The sequence below is a fragment of the Cricetulus griseus genome, chromosome 2, assembly GCF_003668045.3.
Source record: "Cricetulus griseus strain 17A/GY chromosome 2, alternate assembly CriGri-PICRH-1.0, whole genome shotgun sequence".
NCBI lineage: Eukaryota > Metazoa > Chordata > Mammalia > Rodentia > Cricetidae > Cricetulus > Cricetulus griseus.
Genome location: NC_048595.1, coordinates 230,890,250 through 230,911,800, shown reverse-complemented (window position 1 = coordinate 230,911,800; position 21,551 = coordinate 230,890,250). Strand labels below are relative to the sequence as shown.

General features: G+C 38.7%; 1 protein-coding gene across 1 annotated transcript in view; it reads right to left on the bottom strand.

Annotated features, from left to right (window-relative positions):
* CUNH18orf63 (chromosome unknown C18orf63 homolog) overlaps nt 1-21,551 on the bottom strand; it is a 38,931-nt gene that overhangs the window by 10,592 nt on the left and 6,788 nt on the right. Inside the window, exons 6-10 of the mRNA XM_027403756.2 lie at nt 20,447-20,523; nt 16,325-16,434; nt 7,058-7,154; nt 6,863-6,948; nt 5,122-5,305 (exon numbers count right to left, since the gene is read on the bottom strand). Coding sequence (XP_027259557.2) covers nt 5,122-5,305; nt 6,863-6,948; nt 7,058-7,154; nt 16,325-16,434; nt 20,447-20,523 — 554 coding nt within the window. The remainder of the gene's footprint in view (nt 1-5,121; nt 5,306-6,862; nt 6,949-7,057; nt 7,155-16,324; nt 16,435-20,446; nt 20,524-21,551) is intronic.

Below are 21,551 nucleotides of genomic sequence, written 5' to 3'. Positions count from 1 at the left end.
AAACAATTCAATTAAAAAGTGGGGTACAGAACTAAATAGACAGTTCTCAATAGAGGAATCTAAAATGGCTGAAAGACATATAAGAAAGTGTTTGACATCTTAGCCATCAGGGAAATGCAAATCAAAACAACTCTGAGATACCATCTTACTCCTGTCAGAATGGCAAAAATAAAAAACACCAATGACAGTTTATGCTGGAGACGATGTAGATAAATGGGGACACTCTCCACTGCTGGTGGGAGTGCCAACTTATACAGCCACTTTGGAAATCAGTATGGCAAATTTTCAGGAAAATGGGAATCAGTCTACCACAAGATCTAGCAATTCCACTCTTAGGCATATACCCAAAAGAAGCACATTCATACAACAAGGACATCTGTTCAATGATGTCCATCACAACATTATTTGTAATAGCCAGAACCTGGAAACAACCTAGATGCCCCTCAACTGAAGAATGGATAGAGAAATTGTGGTACATTTACACAATGGAGTACTACTCAGCTGAAAAACATAACAAAACAATGGAATCTTGAAATTTGCAGGCAAATGGATGGAACTAGAAGAAACCATTCTGAGTGAGGTAACCCAGTCACAAAAAGGCAAACATGGTATGTACTGAAAGATATGTGGATTTTAGACATACCAGCCTACAATCCACACTGCCAGAGAAGCTAATAAACAAGGAAGACCCTAAGAGAGACATACATGGTCCCCTGGAGAAGGGGAAAGGGACAAGATCTCCTGAGCAAATTGGGAGCATAGGGTGAGGGGGAGGGAACTAGGAGAATGAGAAGTGGAGAAGAGGAGAGGTGAGGAGGACATGATGGGGCAGGGAGGTTGAGTTGGGGAAAGAACAGAAGAGAGTAAGATAAGAGATAATATAATAGAGGGAGACATAGATTTAAAGAGAAATCAGGCACTAGAGAAATGTCTGGAGCTCTACAAAAATGATGACACCAACTAACAATCTAAGCAACAGAGGAGAGGCTACCTTAAATGCCCTCTTCTGATAATGAGATTGATGACTAATTCATATGCCTTTGTATGGCCTTCATCCAGCAGCTGGTGGAAGTAGAAGCCACACACCCACAACTAAACCTTGAACTGAACTGGAATCCAGTTGCAGAGAAGGAGGAGTGTTGAGCAAAGGGGTCCATACCAGGCTGGTGAAACCCAAAGAAACAGCTGACCTGAACAAGGGAGAGCTCTTGGCCCCCAGACTGATAGCTAGGAAACCAGCATGGGACTGATCCAGACCCCCTGAATGTGGGTGTCAGTGAAGAGACCTTGAAAATCTATGGGGCCCCTTGTAGTGGATCAGTACTTATCCCTAGCATAGGAATAGACTCTGGGAGCCCATCCCACATGGAGGGATATTCCCTGAGCCTAGACACAAGGGGGTTGGCCTAGGCCATATCCCAAAGGATATGACAGACTTTGAAGACTACAGAAGGCCTCACCCTCTCTGTGGAGCAGATAGGGTATGGGATAGGTAGGGTACTAGTGGGGGGGGCAGGGGAGGAGGGGAGGGAGAGGGACCTGGGATTAACCTGTAAAATAATCTTCTTTCTAAAAAAAATAAAATCTATCTACGCTATTTAGCATATAAAAGACTCATGGTCAAAAAAAGATAGAGATATACAGTAGAGGCAGATTCAGAGGGGGAGGATCAATAAATGATTGACAGTGTGTTTAAAAATATACGTAGGCTTTTGGGAGAGGAAAAAAAAGGATAAAGTCCTTAAAAAAGAAATAAAGTAGCTGGGTGTGGTGGCACACACCTTTAATCCCACTACTTGGGAGGCAGAGGCAGGTAGATCTCTGTGATTTCAAGGCCAGCCTGGTCTACAGAGTGAATTCCAGGATAGCAAAGATACACAGAGAAACCCTGTCTCAAAAAAAAACTGAAAAATAAAAAAGGCAAGAGTAAAAAAAAAAAAGGCCCACATGAAGATGGAAAATACACAGAGCGTCTGCATACTGTATGTTATTGTATTGTCTTTGAATTGTTTGATTGCTGAGGAAGGAGCAACAGCTGCTGAAAGACATTTGATTATAAATGCTGCTGGATTAATTCAACCTATATGTTTTGAAAATAACTTGACTTCAAAATTTAAGTCTAAGGACATGTTACTTTTGAAAAGAGGTTGTGCTGTTGTTTCCATAGAAGATGAAAAACTGTGGATTCCTTCCACACTAATATGGCTTGATCAAGAAAGACCCCCTGAAGCAAGAGCCCAGGTGATTCAACATTCAAGACAACTGGGATGATGCAGCCTTACAGACTACTACAGCCAGGAGTTGGCCATGATTCTGGGTTTTCTCAGGATCCCCTTGCGATTGACAGTGCCCCCAAAGAGCAGGAAGCAGTTTAGAGAGAACTACATCCACACTCCCAAATATTGTTTATGAATGTTTGTTCTCATTTAAATGGATTGGTTACAAATGGTTAATGATCACAGTCAATTTCTTTGTAAAGAAAAAAAGGGAATATGATACAGAAATGTATACTTTGCATTGGTATGGATTTTGGTTTATTGGTGCAAATTTAAGGTCAATTTTGTTATATGTATATTTCTACCCTTGTTTAAGTATTATGTTTCTACAGCTTTTTAAAAAATGTAATGTATAATTACAGATTACTCAAAACTTAGTTAGGTTTTCTAGATATACAGAGATATATTTCAAGTGGTATTCTTCAAAACCTTTCAAAGACTTACAGAATATGGCGTTTAAAATGGTCTTTTATGGTTTTTCATGACAATGAGACAGAACTGCTCCTGGCAACACCAATTGTGTCAGAGAGGAAGATGGGCATAGATGAAGCTCCTTATGGAGTTTTCTTTCAATATGGCAAGACTAGCCTTTTGGGCAAGAAACTGCTCTTGCCTGGAATGTTTGACTGTACACTGTACAAACTGAACATGCAGGGCCCACAGGGAAGTGACAGCTGAACTTGCCAAAACAAGATAGGACAGTCCTTAAGGGTTCCTGCTTCATGGAAGAGTCTGCCAGACATTCTGCAGGACACAGAGAAAAATGACTGGCAAACTGTCAATACAAGCAGGACAGTTTCAAATTTCCTGCTTTGTTGAAAAATCTGCTGGACACATTATGGCCTATGGGCTGAACGTTACAGAGGAACTTTGGGTGACTGTCCAGGTAGCCTGCTGTTTCTGTCATTGCTTGCAACTTTAGGAAGTTGCACATTTACATTTCCTGCTTACCCTAATAATATTATTTTCCTTCCCAGGTCTTTGATGAGGTTGAAAACTAGATAGTCACTACTAATATCCTCTCATCTCAGAACATATTAGGTACTAGACTTAGACTTCCCAGAATTGGACAGCAATCAGAGTAATCTCTGCCATTACCCTAGGACTAGACATTTAGTATGTGTTTACTGCTTAATGTTGCTCTTGCTGGTCATAGGCCTAAATTTGTGTATGTTTTCACCTTCCTTCTCCTTGTCTATACTTGATATTTGTTATCATTGTATTATAGTTTTGTATCAGGCTTAAAACCCTCTTATTTAGACAGAAGGAGAATTGTAGTGGCATCTTGCTTTGCCATTGAACTTGTGATGGTGGTCACACCTTTGGGCTTGGTTCCAGGTTCAGACTTGACCCCTTGTAACATAGAGGAGGGGCTCGCTGGTGCTCTCTTGGGTTTCAGTGAGAGCATCTGAAGGGCAGAGACTGCATCTTCTGGAGTGAGTGCTTATCTGTGTAAGTGCTTCCCTAATAAATACCTAATTATCATTTTTTAAAAAGAATATTTGTCAATGAAATTGGCAGACATCCCTTCAAAACAAATATCCAAATATCAGTATACATAAATAACCAAGACATGCACATTAAAAGCAGATGATAATCTGCCAGAATTGCTAAAGTAAAGGTCAACAATACCACATATGAACAAGGGAAAGGAGCAACAGCCAGAGGCTCACAAACTGCTACAGACACACAGAAACTGTGGGAGATAGCCTGGAATACATCCTACACTTGGAAATACACATACTGACTCTACATTTATGTAGAGATATATGGCCATGGCCTAGAGGATACCTACTAGAATGCTCACTACCACATTACTGCAAATAGCTCTCAAACAATCCAGCTGTCAATCAACAATATTCTGGAAAAATAATCAGCTATGGTATAATCACATAACTGCATGAAAATGGAAGTGAGTGGACTACACTTAGTGGAACCACACAGAGGAGTGTCAACACTATTCTAAAGCAAAGATACAGACTTAGAAACACAAACAGTGGTTTCTCTTGCATAAAATTAAAAACTGGACATAACTAAAACCTAGTTTTTACTGATATATGCTTACTAAAGACAAAGGGCCATCAGAGGATGTCATGACAGTGGTTACCTCTCTGAACATATAGTAAGGAAGGTGAGAGCAGGATGCTGCACTGGGTTACACGAACAATTATACAACAAGATTGTGGGTATACTTTCTATATACTTTCTATGTGTGTATAATAAGGCACAATACAAACAGATTGTAAAATGTGGGGGTGGGGGCAAAGCCAGAAGTAACTCTTGTCCCCTTAAAATTTCCAGCCCTAGAAAATATAAAAACTCAGAATCTGGTTTCAGGTTGTGTCTTCTTCCCCTGCTTGTTAAGTCTGGGGTGTAACAAAATCCCCAAAGAGCCATTTCTTCTGACATTTGTCTGTCTGTGGGGAGCCAGGTTTGTGTGCTGGCTTCCTCTTGAAGTTAATGCAGAGGCAAACACTGGTGATGGCTTTCTTCTCCCTGCAGGGTTCAGAGACACCCCTTCCTGACTCCACCTGGTGGGCAGCAGCCACCAACTTCTACTGAACAGGCCTGCCCCCCAACCCCATTTCCCCATTCAATATGTCAAGGTGAACACTTCACAAAATTCTCTCTTTAATCACCAATAACCCAACTTGTACATATCTAGATATGGATGAAACATATCAGAAGCAATGATTGTGTGTCATATGAAATACAGTAATAGCAAACGGCAGGACCAACAGTTAACTAACAACAACAAATAGCATTTGTGAGATGCTGTATTGAGAAAAGTTTGTGATCTACTAAAGAATTCAGAGACCTTGGATGAGATAAAAGTACGCCTTACCTGTTTTTGTGGTCTGGTAAGCTCCTGTGTGTAGTAGCATGGCTTATTTGTCATCTTTATGGGAAATCCACATATGTGCGGCAGTTTAGATTTTAAATCTGAAAGGAAACTTTTCAACACACCTTCCAAATCCACCCTTGGGAAGAACTGAATGGGCTGACTTCTGATGCAGCTGAGAGGATACCTGAGCACGATTAAAGGTTAAAGAGCAACACAAGGTTTCTGTCGGCAGGGCAGAGCAATTTTCATTTTTAAGCTGGCAGCAATGTCCACAAGACACAAACAGATTCTATTTTTATGTTATATTCTACAGTTGTCAAAGCTAAAAAGCATTCTTTCATTCCTTCTATTTTAAGTTTATTTTTATTAACAAATTGTGTGTGTGTGTGTGTGTGTGTGTGTGTGTGTGTGTGTGTGTGTGTGTGTGTATGTGTGTGTGTGTGACATGACACAATCAAGTTGAATCTCCGTGTCTTCATTTTGTAAATAGAATGGAAAGTAGAGTAGATTACAATATTTCAGGAAAGATTTATAAGGAATGTGCCATCTGTCACCTGTACAGAGTACAAGGACAAAATTAGTGGACCATAAACTACTCCTATCTTCAAAACCAATGAAAAACTTGGCACAGAGAAGAAACACATTACCAATTATTTTCAAACTTCAAGGAAAGCCGTCACTTTTCCTAATGAGAAATCTTCTAAAAACTTGAGATAGTGTTGGCATCTAATGAAAGGGAATTGCTAGCAGTGTAGATTGTAGGTTTATTGTGCATTACCTGGGTTAGGAAAGAGCACAAAACATGCTCTTTCCATTTGTAAACCCCAGCCTGTCAGAATGGTGAGAGCCAGGCTAATTAAGATTTAAGACCTCCACCTAGGTACTTGTGCTCTGTTTCAGTGTATATTTTAAAGTGATATTAAGAAAGATATTTTCCTAAATCAATGTAGTGTGTAAGAGCAAGTCAAATCTAAAAAACAAATCTTCCAAAAAGGAAGATCTCAGTAATATTTAATTTAACATTTTCAATAATGGCCAAAGAACACTGGGGAAAACCTTGGCTAAGGAGACTCCTATGGTTGGTTTCTTATGTTCTATTAGGAAATACACACACACACACACACACACACACACACACACACACACGTTTTCCTATTCTGAATTTTCTTTTCTTGTCTAAATTTTGCAATAGTCTTTAAAGAAAAGTTCTTATTGCCTGGGATGGTGGTAATTCCAGCCCAGAGGAAGCTGAGGCAGGAGGATGGCCAGTTCAAGGATAGCCCGGGTTACATAACAAGACCTTATCTCCTTCCTGTCACCAAAGTGGTTTCATATTAGAAGCAGTTAAGATCGGATGGGTCTTTTATTTAGAGATGAGAGGTTGAGAATGTATCTCAGCTGGTAGAGTGAAGGCCTGTCTTGCAATAAGTGCTGGATTTAATCCTATCCTCACTGTAAACTGGATACAGTGGTGCATTCCTGTAAGAAAATTACAGACAGGAACATCAGAAATTCCAGAATAGCTTGGGACACACAGTGAGTTCCCAGTCAGTCTAGGCTATATTTTACCAGTCTCAAGAACAATACCCAAAACAGTCACATAAATTCTTATTAGTATCATTTCCCAAGCTAAATTAGAAGGCAAAGTGGCTCCATTAAATAATGTCAGCATGGGGCATGAGCACGGCTGGCTCATAAGGCAGACAGAAAGTATCTGTTATCAGTAGTGTGCAAAGGATACGTGAAGGTCCTTTCTTTGATCATTTTGAAATAGATGCTACAGTATATTTTCATATCTCCACGATCTTCTGGAAGTTTATAGCCGTACTATGAATTAAGCATACAGTATAAATAGTTTTAGAGGAGGCTATTATTATGTTACATGGTAAAAAAAGAGATCAAATAACATTTAGTGTGATACACATGTGCTCCCTACCAGGTCATCCCAGTGCCTCTGGAAATCTTCGAAGGAATGAAAGGGACAGTCAGGTGGTGCAGTATGAAGAAAATTTATTATCTGCCCCATTTTCATGCTATGAAAAATGAGATTTGATACAGCATTATGTCAATGCTTAAATCCAGCTAAATGTTGTTTGAGAAGTTAACTGTGCTTTAGAACATATTCCAAAAGACTCAGCAAGTATGCTACTATCCACATACAAACAACAAACTAATCACTTGCACCTAGTGCCAAACTCAATCACATTAAGACTTTTGTCTTGATATGAAAATTTTAGATATATTTGGTATGCTTTGAAATATAAATAGGTTATGGAATGCCGTAATCAACTTAATATACACATTACTTCACATATGTATATGTTTGTGGTAAAAATACTTAAAATCTATTTGTAGTGATTTTCAAGATCAGCTTGTTGGCATTCACTATAGTGTGTTGTACAATGGATGTTTTCTTTTTTATCTTATTCATCCTGCCTGGGATTCTTTATCACTGACCAACATTTCTCTTCTGTAGTCCAAGGCTTCATCCTACTCCTGGTAATTTCTACTTTAGGGTTTTTATGAGTTCAACTTGTTAGATGCTACGTATAAGATCACATAGAATTTGTCTAGCTTATTTTGCTTAATGCAAGATGTTTCAGGCTCATAGTCCATACTCATAGTCCAGGCTCATAGTCACACACGACATGACTGCCTTCCTTGTCAAGGCTGAATTTTGTGCTGCTGTATAAATACCACATCTTTATCTATTCTACCTAGATAGAAATTTAGGCTGTATACACATTTCAGCTAATGTGAATAGTGCAATGAATAGGAGTGCAAAAATATCTGACATACTGATTTTATTTCTTTTGGATATATAGGGTGAATGATCATATGGTAATCCCATTTTTACCCTTTTGAGAAATTTCTATATTGTTTTCTATAATATTTGTACTAATTTACATTCTCATGAGCAGTATGCTGACATTCCCTTTACATGTGATAAATTTAAGGATTTTATACATGACTACACTGTATTTCCAACCTTTCTACCCTGCCTCTTCCCCTCCCTCAACTCCCCTATCCTCCCAACCACTCTCTTTGAATTCATGAACTCTTCTGTTTGTTAAATATTGTAGGTATATATGCATGTACTTGTGTATACATATATCATACATATACATGAATATATCATCTACTGAGTCCAGTTAGCCTGCACGTATTTGCATGTGTTTAGAGCTGACTCTTTAGGACTGTGTTTTTATCCCTAAATCCAAAGCAACACCAAAAAATGGTACTCTGTCCCTTAGTAGACATTTCCTACCACTTTTCATCTAGGGGTGGGACCTTATGAAATTTTCTTCCAATTCACATTGGTGTGTTGGTAGGTGTGGTCTCTGCAGGTTTTGTACAGGCAACCACATTGTGAAGAGTTCATTTGTGCAATAATCCCATCCACAAGAAACTACCAGACAGCAGGCATCCCAGCCCTCTGGTTCTCATAGTCTTTCCACCCCAGCTTCCAAGATGTTCACTGAGCCATAGGTATAGGTTTCCCTTTTTTGTGTTACAGATTTCTCTTTGGGGACTGGGGATGCCACAGTCACTTATGCTCTACTTGTTGATGGTTTGCGGATCTAATAGTCTACTGTAAAAAGAAGCTTCTTTTGTAATGAGAGCTGCACTTATCTATGAGCAGGTGGATGAGCATGCAGAAGACAACTGGAAGCTGTATCACTTCAACAATGAGGCCCTGTCCAGACATAGATTCTTGGGAAAATTTATAATAGCAGGTGGGAGTTACCTCCAAATGAGTAGGCGTAGTTCTAATTAGATCTTGCTTGGTTGCCTTCAGAATACAAGTGCCACTATTGCACTGTCTTGCAAGTCTCCATTACTGTGGTTCTCAAGCTTTAGAATTGGGTAAGACTGTTGATATCTATTCTCCTTAAGCATCTGAAACAGCACTTTCTTACACATGGCAACTAGCTTCAGGAAGGAGACTCCTAGATAGTTTCAGCTTGGTGTCTACAGGTCCTGTGACCAAAGTTTGAAGTGTCTTCAGTGATAGGTTCTTACCTTCATGTTTTGTTAGGCAACCAAGAACAATGGACTCCTTGCCTAACAACCCAAGGGAAGTAGCTGCTGCCTGACACTTGGGTTTTTGTTAAATAGTCTAAGTCTCCTGGGAGGAGCATTATCTTGTTCTGTGGGGTAACTGCTTCAAAACATGTTCTCGCTATCCATTTATATTAGACTTATATTATGTTTCCTCATGCTCCCCAATTATATTCCCCATCTCATTTTCCCCGATCACAGCACCCTTGCCCTGTCATTCCTCTCTCCAACACTACTTTTCCTCCCTCCTCCAAGGGTCTCTTTCTACTTCACAGGCTTCTGTGGGTACTCCAAGTTATACACTCAAATCTATAGATTCAGATTTAGAACCCACAAATAAGAGAGATCATATGCTGTTGGTCTTTCTTGGTCTGGGTTATCTCAGTCAATATATTTTTCAGTCCCATTCATCCACCTGAAAAGTTCATGGTTTCATCTTTCTTTATAGTTGAATAGAATTCCATTGTGGATGTGTACCACATTTTTATTTTCCATTAATCATTTGATGGACATCTAGGTTGTTTTCATTCTCTAGCTTTTGTGAATAGAGTGGTACTGAACACAACTGAGCAAGTCTCTGTAGTAGGCTATCAAGTCCTTTGGGTATATACCAAGGAGTGGTCTAGCTGGATCATTTGGTACATCTCTCTCTGTGTGTGTGTGTGTGTGTGTGTGTGTGTGAGAGAGAGAGAGAGAGAGAGAGAGAGAGAGAGAGAGAGAGAGAGAGAGAGAGAGAGAGAATGAGTGTGTGTGGTGTGTGTTCTCTATACTAATTTCCATAGTGGCTGTACCAATCTATAATCCTACCAACAGTGGAGTTCCCCTTTCCTTCTATCCAGCATTTACTGTCTGTTTAATCTTAGCCATTCTGGCTGGGGCAATATGAAATCTTGAAGAAGTTTGATTTGTATTTCCCAGTTTGGGAATGATGTTCTTAGCCATTTTATGTTTTGTGTTGAGAACTTTCTGTTAATATCTTGTATTAGTTTTTCATTGCTGTGATAAAATATCAGGAGGAAAGTATATTATAGAAGAAAGTTTTTGTCATTGTTTTGTTTTGTTTGTTTTTCTTTTTCTGTTTTTTTTGGGGGGGCTTACAGTTTACAGGAACAAGTCCCTCATTGTGAGGATGTATGATAGCAAGTGACAAACACAGCAGCAGTAGCTGAAAGATTACATTTTTCAACCACAAATGCAAAGCAGAGACGGCGACCTGGGAGTGCAGTGAAGCTTAGACTCTCAAAGCCCACCCCTAGGAATATCCTTTCCTCAGTAACATTCATTATACCACCTCCCAAAACAGTATCACCAACTGGAGACCAAGTATGTAAATGCCTGAGTCTAAGGGGGCATTCTTATTCAAACCACTACAGATTTATAGACTCTTTTTATTGGATTGTTTTTATTTTTTAAATCTTTTTAAGTTCTTTGCATATTCTAGGCATTAGTCCTCTGTTGGATATATGGCTGGCAAAGTTTCTCTCCTATTTTGCAGATTTCCTCTTCACTTATTATTTCCTTTACCATACATAAGCTTTTGGTTTTATAAGATCCCATTTATCCATTGTTGGGACCAATTCCTGGGCCAAGGAAACCCTATTAAGAATGTCTTTTCCTATACCTGTATCTTGTAGGGTATAGTCTGTTTTCTTTTATCAATTTCAGACTTTCAGGTATCTCACCGAAGTCTTTGATCTATTTTGAGTTAATTTTGTGCATGATAATAAATATGAATCTAATGTCCTTCTTTTACTTGTGTGCATCGATTTTCTCAGGACTGTTTGTGGAAGATGCAGTCCTTGTGTGTGTGTGTGTTTGGCATCTTGGTCAAATATAAAGTGGCTGTACTAATGTGCACTTGAGACTGGGTCTTCTATTATGTTCCAATGATTTACATATGTATTTTTGTGCTAATACCATGTTGTTTTTATTACTACTGTTGTGTGATAAAACTTAAAATCTTGTATGATAATCCCTCAAGCATTATAATTTTTAAATGCAGAATTATCGTTATTATCCATGGCCTTTTGTGCTTTCCTATGAAATTTCGAGTATTTTTTTCTATATGTCATATAGAGTTTAACTGAGATTGCATTGAATCTGTAAACTGCTTTTGGTAGGATGGTAAGTTTCACAGTATTAAGTCTATCAATCCATAAGTATGGGAGGTCTTTCCATTTTCTAGTGACTTCTTCCACTTATTTCTTAAGAAATTAAAATTTTTTCATTGTAGAGATCTTTCACCTTTTTGGTTAGGTTTATTCTTGAGTCTCTCTCTCTCTCTCTCTCTCTCTCTCTCTCTCTCTCTCTCTCTCTCTCATACCATGAATGGGCATGTTCCCATAGATTCCTTTCATAGCATGTTTGTTATTGGTGTAGAAAGGATACTGATTTTTGTAAGTTAATTTTGTATCCTGCCACTTGCTAAAAGTGATCATTTCTAATTTTCTGTTACAATATTCGAGATCTCATTCATATACATACATACATACATACATACATACATACATACATACATATCATACCATTTGCAAATGGGCATACTTTAACTTATTTGTATCCCTTTAGTTTCCTTCTCTCATCTTAATACTCTTGCTAGGGCTTCAGTACTATATTGAAAAGGAATGGGAATAGAGGACATGCCTCTCTCAGTCTTAATTTTAATGAGATTGCATCAAATTTTTCTCCATTTGGGATGTTGGCTAGTGGGTATGTCATTATATAGCTTTTATTATGTTGAGGTATACTTCTTCAAGTTCTATTCTTTCTGGGACTTTTATCATGTAGTTTTGTTGAATTTTGTCAAAGGCCGTTTCTACATCTATTGATAATTTTTCTTTTTGATAATGCCATTCTAACAGATGTGAGGTGATATGTCATTATGACTTTAATTTGGATTTCCCTATTGTTTTTGAAGTTTTTCATGTATTTATTAGCTATCTGTATATTTTCTTTTGTCTATCTAAATTGGGTGTAGTGGCATGTGCTTTTAATCCCAGCACTGAAGAGGCAGAGGGAAAGGGGAACACTGTGAGTTCAAGGCCCTAGCAAGTTCTCGGGCAGCCAGGGCTTCACAGAGAGACCCTGACTTGAAGGAGGAGGAGGAGGCTGAAGAGGAAGAAGAAATGTTTGTTTCTTTGTTCATCTGAAAACCAAGTTGCTTTCTTGCTACTGAATTGAGGTTTTTGTCAGGAGCCAGGAAAATTCCATTAGGGACTTTCCATGGGTTCCAGTAACCAGTAACCGGGAGCTCCAGTCTGCATTGAATTGCGGGTGCTAGCTGATTTGCTGTTGAATAGCATGGCCTCAGTGGGGAATGTCCCCTAGTTTGTATCTCTACAGGACGAAGCATTTGAATAGACTTGCGCCAGGGTGCAGGGCTAGGTGTGTAAGTAACAAGAGAGGCCAGAGAGTTAGGAGCTAGCTGGCAGAGGGTTTGACTGGAGGAGACAGAAATGGCCTCAGGGTCAGGGAAGCATGGTAGGGAAACAGCCAGGAAGATGGGGAATAGAAAAGAGACTCCAGTTTTGCAGCATGGAACTGAGAGTTCTCTAAAGAAGACAAGATGCCTGTGTTTGGTTTTTATTGTTGGGTTGCTAGGGGTTTCCAAGTCCACACCCCCACTCAGGCCGAACCTCATGGCTACTGAGGCTTGGGGCTGAGACATCCTGGGCCACGACAGGTTTTTTGTTTTGTTTTGTTTTTTGTTTAATGTCTATCCTGATGTGGAGTGTTTGCTCCCTCCTAAATTTACTTGACAGAAGTTTCTGTTCACATTGATGTAATTATCTCAGATTTGGGTTCCTTACAAAATAGAAGTCTTGGCCTTTTTGGGTGTCTTTCTGTCCCTCTCTTTGCCTGTTCATTATGGGATGATGCAACAAAGAACTCACTGAAATGTAATGGCTGGCACATTGATCTCAGACTTCCTAGCCTCCAGGCCTATATGAAAAATGTTTGTATTGCATCCTGAAATTCTATTATAGAAGCACTAAATAGTCTAAGAGAAGTGTAGTTTAGAAGTATGTTTTCCTACCTCATGGGTGATCCTCATTCTTTTGACTACTTGCTTTGGTATTCAGAAGCCTTTTAGTTTGATGAAGTTCTACTGATCTACTTCTACTTTTGTTGTACAATGTTAGGGTATGTATGTATGTATGTATGTATGTATGTATGTATGTATGTATGTATGTATGTATTCACCTCCAGATCAAAGCCATGAAGTTATTCTGAAGTTTTCATAGCATCAAATGATTATGCGTCTAATTTAGTTCTTCCATGTAAGGATGTATAATTTCCCAGCATCATTTTGGAAAAGACCATCTTCTCCATCTTGTCTTTGAGGCAGTTTTGTTGAAAATCATTTAATCATGAACACACATTTACTTTTGGACAAGCTGCTCTGTTCTGTTAGTCTATATGCCTGCTTGTTTTAATTACTATAGTTTTGTAGGATACTTTGAAATCAGACTGTGAGGGCCCCAAGATTGCTTTAGCTCCTTGAGGTCTTTTATTTCTATATTTTGAAGAATAGTACAATTTGGTAGAGAGTACATAGTATCTATAGATTACTTCTGGTATTGTGGACATTTTAAAAGTTATAATTCTTTCAATCCATGACTGAGTTCTCTTTCCAATTATTTATGTCTTCTTAAATTCATTTTAGAAGTGTTTCATAATTTTAATTTTCACTTCTTTTTTTAAAGATTTATTTATTATGTATACTGTGTTCTGTCTGCATGTATGTCTGCAAGCTAGAAGAGGGCACCAGATCTCATTACAGATGGTTGTGAGCCATCATGTGGTTGCTGGGAATTGAACTCAGAAACTCTGGAAGAGCAGTCAGTGCTCTTAACCTCTGAGCCACCTCTCCAGGCCCTAATTTTCACTTCTTTGGTTAGATTTATTCTTCAATTTCTTTTGTTAGATACTTTGAATGAGATAGTTTTATTAATTTCTTCTTTATATAGTTCCTAGTTGAGGTATAGAAATGCTAGGATCCAGTTGCAGAGAAGGACTGATGAGCAAAGGGGTCCATACCAGGCTGGTGAAACCCAAAGAAACAGCTGACCTGAACAAGGGAGAGCTTTTGGCCCCCAGACTGATAGCTGGGAAACCAGCTTGGGACTGATCCAGACCCCTTGAATGTGGGTGTCAGTGAAGAGACCTTGAAAATCTATGGGGCCCCTTGTAGTGGATCAGTACTTATCCCTAGCATAGGAATGGACTTTGGGAGCCCATCCCACATGGAGGGATACTCCCTGAGCCTGGACACAAGGGGGCTGGCCTAGGCCCTATTGCAAAGAATAAGACAGGCTTTGAAGACCCCCCCTATGGAAGGCAGGGGAGGAGGGGAGGGAAAGGGACCTGGGATTGACATGTAAAATAATTTTCTTTCTAATTAAAATAAAAAAAAACAATGATGCAAAAAAAAAAAAAAAAGAAAAAAAGAAATGCTGCTGGGTTTTCTTGCTGTTGTCAGTGGTGGTTTGAAACCAGTCTCACTATGTAATCCAGGTTGGTCTTAAAATCATTGTCCTTCTACCTCAACTTCCTAAATTCTGGAATTACAGGCATACACTGAATACTATGGATATTATAAGTTGGTTCTGTAGCATGTAACTTTTTGAATTCACTTTATAATTCTAGGTTTTGATGGAATCCTTAAGGTTTTCTATTTGTAGCATCAAACTGTTGGTCTACAGTACGGTTTACCTTCTTCCTTCCAGTTAGGATGCTTCTCATCTTCTCTCTCTAGGGCTAGTATTACATTGAATAGAAGTAGTAAAAGTGAAACTCTTGTCTTGTTTCCTATCTTAATAAAATGCTTTCAACCTTCCACCATTAAAAATGACCTTGCTGAGGGCTTATCATGTATTGTTTTTACTTGTATTAAATATTAATTACTGAAATGGTTAGAAAAACTAAGTTGCACTGTTACAAACAATGTGCCAATCAATCACAAATACATACAAAATAGAAGTAAAAAATGTTCCCATCTGCAAGCAGTGCTTGTTAGATTACAAGGAAAGTTTGGTAAGAACTAAGTGGGTCTGAATCACACCCTTCCCCTGCCATATTTACCACCTGTAAGCTCTTTCTTAATTTTCCTGAGCAAGTTAAAATTTCTGCTCAATGTGTTTTTTTCTTTTTATCAGACATGAGTAATTTTTTGATGACAATACAAACAAAACCAGTTCACACTAAATTATAAAAGTCATAATTAGGTAAACATTCATAGATTTTGTCATTAGGGTTGTGGTATTGAGTAATCTAGTAATTTTACTATTTATTAAAAGCAGAATCATCAAAAATGAAAATGCATAACAAATTGTGTTAGTGATTCAAAAGTGAAAATTTACAGCTTCCATTATTACGATAAAACTGTTCTATTACTCTTCATTTTTGTTTTTTCTGTATACAAGTGTTTTGCCTACATGAATGTATGTATACCACACGTGTGCCTGGTGAAAAGGCCAGAAGAAGATGGTAGATACTCTGAAAGGAGTTACAAACAGTTACAAGTTGCCATGTGGGCTCAGAGAACTGAACTATATCCTCTCCAAGAGCAGCAAGCATCCTTTACCACCAAGCCATCTCGACTGCTCTGCTCCAGTACTTTAGAGTGTCATAACTATGTTTTTAAAGTTCAAAAGCAGTTTATGGTTTTGCACAAAGTATCACGGAAGCAAAATTATAGACACCACTGTATTTTGAATCCACTTGGGATGGTTTATCTTCATTATCAACTTAATTGGATTTATAATTACCTAGGAGGTTACTGAGGAACACTTCTAGGTGTCTCTGTGAGGAGAACTCTAGAAATGATTAACTGAGGGTGGGGTGAAAACTTATCCCACATGTGAGTGGAACATTCTCCAAGCCAGGGGACTCAGAAAGAATATAAAAAGGGGAGAGACAAAGCCTGTCAAGTACTGGCGCTCTCCATTTTCTGCTTCTTGGCTTCGGATGACATAAACTTTTCTGGCCCACTGTGACTTCCTCAACATGATGCTTTGAATCCTCTAAAACTGTAAGCCCAGAAAAACCTTCTCTCCCTTAAGTTGTTTCTATTAAACATTGTGGTCACCTGCAAAAGTAGTCATTACAACATGTTTGCATTACAACCTAAAAATCTTACCTTGGCAAAACGAAGCACCAGTTGCTTAAAATGGAATGTCTCTCAATGACAGCATTCTGGTTGGTATGAAAATCCTTTATAATATGCTGAGAAATATCAAACTCCTTTAGCTTTTAATTGAAATAAGATTTCAACATATAAGTCCTCAAGGAATTTGCCACATAAAAAGAAACATTTACAACAACATACACTGACAGTGGTTTATGACCTAATCAGTGTTGTAACACACCTTGCCTCTGTGCTGCACAGTACACCAAATGGACTATGCTTTCCCTTTCGTATCCCAAGCCCAAACCTTTTTTTATGCTTAATTCAGTCCATTTTTATAATGTTAACTTGGAGAAGTCAAGTACCTTCTAAAGGTGTGTCTGTGTGTACATGTTTGTACGTGTGGACATGTGTGAGTGGAGCCCAGAGGAAACCTATGGGAGACATTCCTTTGAAATATATTCCGTTAGTTTTTTGAGTCAAGGTCTCACTGTTCTGGACCTCTCAGTAGGCTGTGGATCAAGCTGAGCAAACACTTTACCAGCTTAGGGCATCTTTCATGCCCAAATTAACCTTTTAAGAACAGCTTCTGTGACTGAGCTAGTGACATGCTCTCCTTTGATATCCCCATTCCATTTCCTAGAACGATTTTCTCCTGTTCCTCAGATATCCTACCCAGACAGGATCCCAACTTCTATACAGACAGTAAGTGTTCACCACTTACAGTTCAGTCACTCTGGGAAGTCCTGTAAGACATTTCCCCAATTCAGACAGACACAGAGAGGCATCCAGTGAAAATAAAGTATTAGTGGGTAAATGAACACTTAAGGCTTAGAGAGGTTGTGTCACGAGCCCTCACTCCTTATAAACAGCAAAGTGACTCTGGGGAACAATGTCCTCACTCCATTCTCTACCTACTTCTTTCAAGAACTCTGAGCTGACATGGCCAACATGGTATTGTTGGGACAAGCCATTAGTATATTAGTGATGTTGCTTAAAGCGGGGCTCACATTTTGATATTTTGATTCCTACTAGTCAAAGCCTACACCTAAGTCTAGACCCATTTATTCTAATAGCACTTTTCTGAATTCCTATACCATTCCTTAAAACTTCCTGTGGAGTCATTGGCAATTGTTAAATACTGGGAAAGTAAGGGTCAGATTTTGCTAAGAGTGTAGCCCCTTACAAGTTGACCATATTTCAGTGGAAAACCACACATCCAGGAAAGAACAAATTGGTCTTAAGGGATTTAAATAAGGACAGAAAATTGGGTGAATAGGGAAGGTGGATTTGGGAAGACTTGGGAAGGTTAATAGAATCAAAGCATGTTATACAAAACTTTAAGCTCTCAAAGAACTCTTTTAAAGGGAGTAATGGAAACACGGGAGCAGAAAAAATAAGGAAAGAGTCAATATGGGAAGAGATCATAAAATATGCTAGGGACATATATTAGTGGTGTAGTGCTTGTGTGGCATATGAAAGAATCCAGGCTTTATCCTTAGCACCAAAAGAAGGAAGAAAAATCAGTAAAAGCAACAACATTCTGACCTGATAAGGACATAGAGTGTCCTGTGTAATAGAAGAGGTGACTCTTTTAAAAAAATACATTTACTTAGCCGGGCAGTGGTTGCACATGCCTTTAATCCCAGCACTTGGGAGGCAGAGGCAGGCAGATCTCTGTGAGTTTGAGGCCAGCCTGGTCTACAGAGAGAGTTCCAGGATAACCTCCAAAGCAATACAGAGAAACCTTGTCTTGAAAAAAACAAAACAAAAATATGTTTACTTTTATTTATACTTATGCATTCGTATGTGGGGAGCTGAATGCCCAGGGAAGCCAGGAGAGAGTGTAGATGCCCTACAGCTGAAATTATAGTAGTTATGAGCCATCTGATATGGGTTCTGAGAATAAAATTCAGTCTCCAGAAGAGCAGTATATGCTCTTAGCTTTTGAGCCATTTCTTTAGTCTCAAGAGGTAAATATTATGATGTGATGTACTTGTGCTTGAAAAATCTGTTACCTGAGCTATGCTATGAAAAAAGGAAGTTATGAAGAAGAAAAGAAGGAAGGAAAGAATAAGCAAATAAAGATGGCCAGGGCAGGAGACATGAAAGTCACCATATACTAGCATCAGGTAGAATTACAAGCTTGAGAGAAAACAAATTCTAAAATAGAATTCTAAAGACAGGCATTAAAGTAAAATGTTCAGAATTTGTGGGTTCTCACATATACCTACCTACACAGCTGAAGTGCATATCAACACTATTCAGAGGCCCAAGCCCATTGCTGCAGGGATGTCCACACCACCAGTACTTGTCTTTATCAACACAGATTAGTCTGAACACTAACAACTTTCTCATCTGAGATGAATGCAGCCTGAAACTGCTCCCTTTCAGAGAACTACTGAGATTAGCTACACCTGCCTCCTTGTTTGGCTGCATACCGTAAACTTGTCTCCTTGATCCAGATGTATAAAATAAGTGCTCAGAGTTTCCGGGTCCCTGTTACAGTTGGTACCCTGCACCAGAGTGAGTAAAGCCCATATGATCCCACCTTAGCTTTTCTGTACATGTGTCTGTGTGTTTGTCCTTTCTTCTTTCTCTTATCACCCCAGCTGCTCAATTCCTGATGCTGTGGAGGGTACTGCACCTTGCTCTGCCATCATGGGCTCTAACTTTCTGGAACCGTAAGCCCAAATAAACTCTTGTGTAAGATGCCTTGGTCAAGGTGTTGTATCACAGCATAGGAAAGTAAGTGATGTGTTGCCTAGCAGCAACATCTGTCACTCCTCTGATCACCAGGGTTTATTAGGCTGATAAAGTGGGCTAGACAGGTGTCCCCTTCCTCCCTCACTGTTTCATGTATGTCCCTCCTAAAGCATCATGCTAGGTTGAGAAGAACAGCCTTTATGGATAGAGCATAGCCTTTCTTCAGCCAAGGGTATGAGTAGCTGTGCTCCCCTAATAGTATCTCTAAATAAGCATTCGACCTCAGCACTATTGACACTTAGGGTCAGATGATGTTGTGGTTTTTGTTCTGTGTGAAACAGAACATTCTTTGCTTCCGTCTGCTAGATGCTAGCAGCAAAATCATGCCATTCTTCCCTGGCTCTGAAACCCAAACCAGCCTCTAAGCATTGTTCAATGCTTCCTGGAAAGCAAAAACATTCATTTTCTCCTTCACCCTTCTCTGTCACTGAGGGACCAGTGGCACCCAATAAAGGAAACAACATGTACTGAGTGACTACAAATGTGTAAAGCTCTATGCCAGATACTATGGGAATTAGTAAAATAGAAGACAAAGACAGAAAGCATGTGATATAAAAAAATAGATGCAAAAATAATACAAGAATGTCAAGAGCAGAAAACGAGCATATTTACCATGAGATGAAACTATATTTTTAATATATGGAGGTAAAAAAGATGAAGAAATTGGTGCTAAGACAAGGTAAGATAGTGACATTTTGGATGTGTCTAATGATATTTCTGACAGGAGTAACATGTTTAAAAACCCGTGTTAAATAAGAATGATATTGGGGGAATTTAGAAAACATAGACATGTCAAGCATTTAGCAGCATTCATTTTATTTATTTATTTTTTCAAGCTGGGCATGGTGTCTTGTGCCTATAATCCTAGTACTCAGGAGGCTGAGGTAGGAGGGTAGCTACAAGTTCAAGGCCAGCCTGGCAGATACCAACTACTAGCCAGCCTGAGCTATAAAATGAAACTCTGTTTCAAAACACCAAAACTAAACAAATAATAACAACAAACCACCACTAAGCCCTTTTAAATGTTAGCACAAAATAAGGGGCTTTATTAAGACATTGAATTTAAGTGTATATTTGTACTTTGTCCACAGTCACCCTAGTGGTCTCTTTTGTCTACCATGCACTCCCGCTAGTCCCCCCCCCCTTCCTTTAACTTCCAAACAGTCCCCTGCTGTTTTCAGACAGTCTACATGTGTATATATGTATATCCTACAGATGAGAGAAAAAATTGCAAGTATTTTAGTAACAAAACCTTTCCTATCAGCGTCCATGCTAAAAATTAAAATTAAATAGCAGGTTACTAATAATAACATGCATACATTAAGTATATAGTAAATACAGGACTTATAGAAATCAAATATTTTGTACCTCAGGTGGTGGCAATCTGATAGTATAGACTTCTATACTTAGACAAACTTGTGTTTCTGTTACGTTGATGTCTAATACTGAAAAAGAATGAATCATGAATTTTCTAGAATGCTATCATATCAAATGAAGCATTTGAGTAACACATATTACTTTATCCAACTTATACACTAAGAATAGTTTTTTACACATATAATAAAGTATGGTCATCTACAAATTACACTTCAAAGACAAGATATAAACAATAGGATATTCATGAGAGGGAAGTCCTACAACAAGATGATAGTAAGAAAGATAATACTTCCTACAGCTTATAGTACACTCAATAACACTTTTTGCAAATCTGACATCTAAAACTAAATCCCAGTGACATCTCACACCAGACGTCTGACCTGACAGTCATTCACTAGACCTCCTCCTAGAGACCTTCCTTACTCTCTCATACATAAAGCTTTGCTGACATGGCAGAGTCATGAGGACCTTGGAAGAAGATAGCATCTGAACAGGCTTTGGAAGCTTCAAGGATGCTGACAAAGGTATTTTCCTGAGCAGACCACCAGTTACCAGGCTGATTTGACTTTGTAAACTTTGGAGAGTATACACATAGAATGCCTGAGTTTTACCCAAGTACATTACATTTAAACAAAAGCAAAAACAATCTTCTAACAGGAGCCCAAGAAATTTATTCTTCCAAATTGTGATCTTGACTCGCTAGCTAAGGTCTCATGTTAGTGTAGTGAAGCTAAATTTAGGTAACAAACTCATTCATCCTGGTTGAGTTCAGAGCCATGGCCACTGAACTAGTGCAAGGCAAGAAACATGATTCAGCAGGACAGTCTGCTCAGCTCCAGTACTCGTAGGTTATAGATGATGATTTGAAAACTATGTTCAAAAGATGGGGGGACCTGCCATGTCTCCTTATTAAGGCCTACTGGGGGTTCATGATCCCCATCCATCTGCTACCTCAGCACTACTATTTAGGGACCTACCTACCCTCAATGAAATATGCAGAGCAATCAATTAGATTGGATGTTATAATAAAGTCTATCTTTGAGATTTATGTTCCTTTAGATAATATTTTCAGGAGAAAAATAATATTCTAATAAAA